This window comes from Drosophila eugracilis, unplaced genomic scaffold (assembly GCF_018153835.1).
Source record: "Drosophila eugracilis isolate 14026-0451.02 unplaced genomic scaffold, ASM1815383v1 contig_2067, whole genome shotgun sequence".
Classification (NCBI taxonomy): domain Eukaryota; kingdom Metazoa; phylum Arthropoda; class Insecta; order Diptera; family Drosophilidae; genus Drosophila; species Drosophila eugracilis.
Genome location: NW_024572941.1, coordinates 55,412 through 62,228, shown reverse-complemented (window position 1 = coordinate 62,228; position 6,817 = coordinate 55,412). Strand labels below are relative to the sequence as shown.

General features: G+C 40.7%; 1 protein-coding gene across 1 annotated transcript; it reads right to left on the bottom strand.

Annotated features, from left to right (window-relative positions):
- Nucleotides 1-3,694: 3,694 nt before the first annotated feature.
- Nucleotides 3,695-4,231, bottom strand: LOC121529884 (activity-regulated cytoskeleton-associated protein-like). The gene has a single exon (XM_041817888.1). It carries the CDS (start codon nt 4,229-4,231, stop codon nt 3,695-3,697), a length of 537 nt encoding a protein of 178 aa, XP_041673822.1.
- Nucleotides 4,232-6,817: the final 2,586 nt, after the last annotated feature.

Here is a 6,817-nt window from a genome sequence, read left to right as displayed (position 1 = left end):
CGGAACTCAACCGCATTCAGCGCGTGCGCAACGGGTGCCGTAACATGCTCTTACAAGATGTTTACAAATGCACGCGTGTGAAGTGACCCTTTATTAGGAGTGAAATTACTTAGCGCTGTGAAACAATGACTACACACACAAAAACCACAACCTCTTGTATCCTTTTTATCTATGTGTTGAAATAGAGAGAGAAATAATAAAACACACATTTTATTACGGTGCGAGCATGGATCTTCATCATCGATTCCACATGTCAGGTTTCCACACACATCTGGGGTTCCCACTCAACCATACACACGCACACACGTATACAGAGGCTTACATATATAGAAATTGACAGTGTGTTTTGAGAAAATTTAACCCTTTCTTCTAATTAGGGTCAGGAATACATTTCAATATTCTCAAATTACGGATAGGGGGGTCGGAAAACGAATTATGACACAATTGTCACATTTTTTTACTTCTTTGAACACGTGCACTGATTTTAAAAAATTATAATTTATGGGTTTATGATTTCTGTGCCAGAATCCATACTGACTAAAAGGGTGGTGAGGGGGAATCCTTATCACAGGAGACGACCGATAATGGGTTTCGGTGAGGGGGAAACCATGTTTTTATCACTTATGTGACAGCTTAGTAGCCCATAAATCTGCTTACTTGTTGGTTATTTCCACTTGAAGAGTATTGTTATTGCTTTCAATATTAAAAGATTTTTCAATACCGTAATCTTTAAGTTTTTTATAAATATAATCAGTTATATCATTTAGTTTATAGGATCCAGTAGGAATGGTGATTACATTGGTTCCAATATGGAAGAGATTGTTTTTTCGTCTATATTTGGGATTGAATTGTACATATTAAAATCTATTAATGCACACTCAAAACGTCCATCCAATTCGATTGGTGGAAAATAGCTTGTATTTATAACAGAACTATTTCCATTCGAGGACAAGGTCACTGATCTAGACATAATGAAATCTGTTGATAAAGGGTGGAAATGTTTGTTTTTAGTCTACCTTCATACCAAATCCAATAACTTTTTTAAATCAAAATAAATTGATCAAAACCTTTTCTATATCTTCCATTATCCATATCGTTATCTTTACCTATAAGCAAGAATCCAAATTTATCCTCCCAACATTTTTCACAAATTTCCACGAATGTGTCGTACCCCATATCTGTATTAATATGATCTCTACATAAACGTCGCATATTTAAATCATCTTGTTTAAACATTATTATAAAGTTTGCATTATCACGAATCAAGTGTTTAGATATTTGGATATATGTTTGACATAAATAAAAGGAATCAATATTCTTATGACGACCCATATAAAAATAAGATCTTTTGTTGTCTTGTTTTTCACAAGCTACATCATCAAATATCATAATAGAATTATTTTTTGCTTCACTGGGGTCTAATACACCACCGTTATAAGAGAAAGTATGATATCTTATTCCTTTAAGAGGTTTTATTAATTTTTCCAAGTACTCATATTTAGGATGATATAAACTCTTAGAAAACACGTAAATATTTTCGAATTTCAATCCGTTTGGACTCTCTATTAAACTGAGCATAATGTTGGTTTTACCACAATTTGAAGGTCCAACAATAAGAGCTCTTATTGTATTAGGTAAGAGAGAACTATGTCGTGGGGGTTGTTTTTTCTCGTTTTCATCGTTGATATTTCCAACGATAATTTTTTGTTTTTGACTTATTAAACGCATTCTTAAAGCTTATGTTCCTCATTCAATGAGAAATCTTTGATGATTAAACATCAATATAATGGGGAAGCGTTTTTATAATCGATTAATTAATGTTTTCAATTGTAAACGAGGTGGTGGTCTTGTCAACAACTTATTAATACATTACCGTTTGAAGCCCATATACCAGGATATAAATTTTGTGGGCCGGGTACACAGTTAGAAAAACTTTTGAAACGAGGTGATCAAGGAATAAATAAACTAGATGAGGCTTGTAAAGAACATGATATAGCATATTCCTATAAAAAGGATTTACATGAACGTCACATTGCAGAGTCTATATTAATTGATAAAGCTTGGTCACGTGTAAAAGCAGACAGTACTCTTGGTGAAAAAGCAGCAGCATATTTAGTGACCAACATTATGAAAGCAAACAAAAAATTTCGAATGGGGATATCAAAAACAAAAAAGAAATGTAAAGGGAAGACGACAAGGAAAAAAGTAAAGATGACGAATCTGTCAACTGTTATTAACGCTGCTACTAGAACATTAAAAAAACAAAAGCCATTGGACATTATGAGTGCAATTAAAATTGCACGAAAATCAGTTCAATCGACAGTGGGTTCAAAGTAAAACATGAAAGTACCAAGAATAATTAATGTACCCAAAACTGGTGGTTTTTTACCAATCGTACCTATTTTGACTGCCCTGAGTGCCCTCGGTAGTTTAGGTAGTGGAAGTGCCGCAACTGCAAAAACAATAAACAACGCCAAAATGGCGAAAGAGGATATGGAGGAGAAGAAACGAAATAATAGAAAAATTGAAAGTGTTGCTGTAGGAGAAGGGTTATATCTCAAACCGTATATAACAGGTTATGGATTCTACCTAAAACCATAAAGTAAGGGATTAAGAAGCGAAAAAACTAATATATCAGCTACCCAATAGACCACTTTCAAATATAGACATTTGTAAACGAGTACTTATAACTATAAAACGAACTATCCTTTAGACTCCATGATTGTCCCTACACCTATCCTTACTTTCCTAATATTATTCATTATTTTAACTTTTATGCGCCACCTGGGCGTCATACCACCCCCCTTTTGGTTTGGCGGCTGGCGTGTGCGATCTGACCATAATCCTGCGCCCTAGCCCGAAGATGACCTGCAGGGTGTCGCCTCCGTTGGGCACCAGGAGGGTTGCTTCCGGGTTGCTCGGCGGACGGTGACTCTTCGGCCTCTGCCGAAGAGTACATTCCAAGTTACTGCCCCTTCCGGCACCAACAGGCTTTGTTGTTTGCCACGCGGCTTCTTCTTCCACCGCTCCAGTATGTGTTCCACTGTGGCGGGCAGAAGGACGACCCCTGTTGGGACCGTCCACCCCAAGTCATTCGTCATTGTCTCCTCCCCGTGGGGTGGGCCGTCGGTCTCTCCCCCCGAACCTTCCGAGACGCAACACTGCAACACGTCTCGGTCCGGGGAGTCCTTACGTGCCTCGGTTCTTGCCTGTCTTGCGTGGTCGGGGCCTGCTTCTATCTCGAACCCTTCTACCGGCGTACTGTCCTCGGCATTCTCCGGGTTCCGGCGATCTTCGCCCTCCGGACTTAGTTCTTTGGGCGTATTGCGCCGGATCCCCAAGCGGGTGGGCGCCGTCCGGATCCTTATCTCAGGACCGGCGGCCCGGGCTGGTATCACTTTTGCCTTCTTTGCGGCCCGCTTCAGCTGGTCGGTGTGCTCCCTGAACCGTTTTTTTGACCGCTCGAATCTGGCAATTTTGTCTCTGCCGTTGCCTGGAATCCATCGTAGATTATCCATTCTCCTCCCGCCGGTCCTTGTGTTCGGTCTTGAGCTGCCAGCGTCACATGCTCAAGCCTCCTATCGTTTTCCGACCGGGCTCTACAACAGTCCGTTGTAATCTTCTCGTTCTTTCCGCATACCCAGCAGAATAGCCTAGGCGGGTTGCCGCATGCTCTTGTGGCATGTCCCGTACCTCACCATGTCATACAGATTTCTGGCCTAAGTCTGTGGCCCCTTGCCTCTGCCGGTTGTCCCTGTCTTTCCGCCGCCTCAATTTCCTCCAATAGCGACGCAAAACCTGATCTTCGTGCATATAGTTTTATCTTGCTCCGACAGTTCTTGAAGATCCTATCCAGTTTTTCCTCCTCCGAGTAGATGGTGAATCTCATCAGCTTTCTTAGCTCCATTGCGTATGTTCGAGTTGGGTCTCCCTCCTTCTGTCGTAGTTGTCCGATTTTCACATCCAGTTGCTCCTGATACCTTGGCGGTAGGAAGTACTCTAGGAGTTCCCTTCTCAGCTCTTCCCATGTCCTTACCCGACTTGGCGTCGTATTCCACCAGTCCTCTGCGGCGCCTTCCAAGATAAATGGCATCGTCTGTACCAATGCATCCTTGTCTATGCCATATCCCATGGCCCATTCCTCCATCTTGCCTAGGAACTCCAGTGGGTTGGATGTGCCCTGGTACCATATTCCCCAACTTATCACTCTGTCTAGAGTTTCCACTTTCATCCTGTATCCCGTGCTCCGTGCAGGTCTGGCTCGACCTGGACTCCTCCACCCGGTATTTCCATTTTCTTGTACTTATTTGATACCTCCATCAATCTTCTCCTGACTTCCTCTGTGTGATCCGTGCTTTTTGTGTCTATCGTCTTAGTTCCCCTGATCCTCCGCTTGGGTCTACGCCGAACTCACTCGCGTATTCTACCAGCTCTGCTTTCGTAGCCTGGTATACCCAGCTCGACATTACTCTCTTGGTGTCCTTCTTCCTGCAACCACTTCAACCTGTTCGGGCGCCGCGTAACGGTCCTGCTTTGGGGTGGCTAGGACAGTTCACCGGATACCAGCAGTTCGTTCCAACATTTAATTTGATGTCAGGCGTGGTTGCTGCAAAGAAGATTTCACCCCGAGTAAGACGCAGCTTGTTTAGTTAAGAATAGAACAGATCTTAGTTATTCCGGGCCCTTGGCGTGGCCCTTGGGGTCCGACGCGTGAGAAATGCAAAGCCTGGTGAGGCTGTTGCGGGTGTGCCGGCAGTGATCCAGTGTATCTGCTGCGGGCAAGCATCGGCGAGTGGCCGATGGCAGTGCTTCCTCGGTATGACCGAGGTCGAATGTATTAGATTTAGTCCTAGGCTAAATCCGACCAAAAAGTGACTAGTATTGGTGAGGGTGCCCATCTGCGAGATAGGGCTGATCTTACCTGGGTGAGATCCACCGCAAAAGTGACTCTTCCCAGAAACCGGTCCTCCTTATATACCCCGTGGCTGAAGTCAGTGTGCCCGTTCCCGGAAATCCATTTATGTGGTGTGCCCGTTCGGCCCGGCAGTGTGACCATTCGTGGTTCACTAAGGCGCGCCCGCGGATTCAAATTCAAATTTTATTTGTTTTTTTATCTTAACTAATCAACTTAACAAAACGAGTACTTATAACTATAAAACGAACTATCCTATAGACTCCATTATTGTCCTTACAGCTATCCTTACTTTCCTAATATTATTCATTATTTTAACTTTTATGCGCCATCTGGGCTTCATACATTTCAACTTTTGCTCAAAAATATATACCAAATTTTCGAGGAGTATATAGAGAGATTTACTTCCACGCTCTCCAAGAATTCGAAAATGTGGTATAGTAAATCTAGATGATTCACAATCAAGTGGTACACATTGGGTCGCATATAACAAAAATAAAAATGATATACATTATTTTGATAGTTTCGGAAATCTACAACCACCTATAGAAGTTGTTAAGTACTTGGGAAAACAAATACAATACAACTACGAGAGAGTTCAACATTTTGATACATACAACTGTGGTCATTTATGTCTTTCAATTCTACTTTCCTTTGCCAATGGAGTGAATCAATAAGCCATCGTTTAGATTGGCTTACACTTAGGTCGAGATTAAAACAAATGTGTCGTAAATACGTTTGTAAGTGTGACTTCTGGATGGTATAAAAATCGGGGCTACCTACTTCAAAATTCTCAGTCCAAGTTTCGACTTTACATTCAACAGACGTTGTACAACTGAATAAAAAAATAAAACAACTGCCAAACAACAAAAAACAACTCCTAAACAAAAAAAAAAACTGTTGAACAACACAAGCAACAAAAAACAACAAAAAACAGCTGTTAAACAATAAAAAACAACTGCTAAACAACTGCTAAATGAACATGGAGAACAACAACTATAAGAACGAGGAGACTGCAGAAGTCGAATTCGATCCTACTGACGAGGATAATAGGAAGACACCTGTTAATCCGACAAGTTTGGTTTGCTTTTCCAACGAGAAGAACGATGAAAATGATAATGCCACAGAAACAGCATTCATACCAATTGACGTTGAACATAATGCAAAACGAATAAAGCTTGAGACGGTAACTCAAGAATTCAATAGATGTAATAAGAAATCTATTTTATCAAAGGCAAGGATGCCTGAAAATGTAAAGTTCCCCATCTTCAAGGCGGAGTGGAAAAGGACGAGATTTACTTCCACGCTCTCCAAGAATTCGAAAATGTGGTATAGTAAATCTAGATGATTCACAATCAAGTGGTACACATTGGGTCGCATATAACAAAAATAAAAATGATATACATTATTTTGATAGTTTCGGAAATCTACAACCACCTATAGAAGTTGTTAAGTACTTGGGAAAACAAATACAATACAACTACGAGAGAGTTCAACATTTTGATACATACAACTGTGGTCATTTATGTCTTTCAATTCTACTTTCCTTTGCCAATGGAGTGAATCAATAAGCCATCGTTTAGATTGGCTTACACTTAGGTCGAGATTAAAACAAATGTGTCGTAAATACGTTTGTAAGTGTGACTTCTGGATGGTATAAAAATCGGGGCTGCCTACTTCAAAATTCTCAGTCCAAGTTTCGACTTTACATTCAACAGACGTTGTACAACTGAATAAAAAAATAAAACAACTGCCAAACAACAAAAAACAACTCCTAAACAAAAAAAAAACTGTTGAACAACACAAGCAACAAAAAACAACAAAAAACAGCTGTTAAACAATAAAAAACAACTGCTAAACAACTGCTAAATGAACATGGAGAACAACAACTATAAGAACGAGGAG

What these genes read in the sequence shown, in the direction of transcription:
- LOC121529884 (XM_041817888.1), bottom strand. Translation starts at nt 4,231, where the DNA reads ATGAAAGTGGAAACTCTAGACAGAGTGATAAGTTGGGGAATATGGTAC.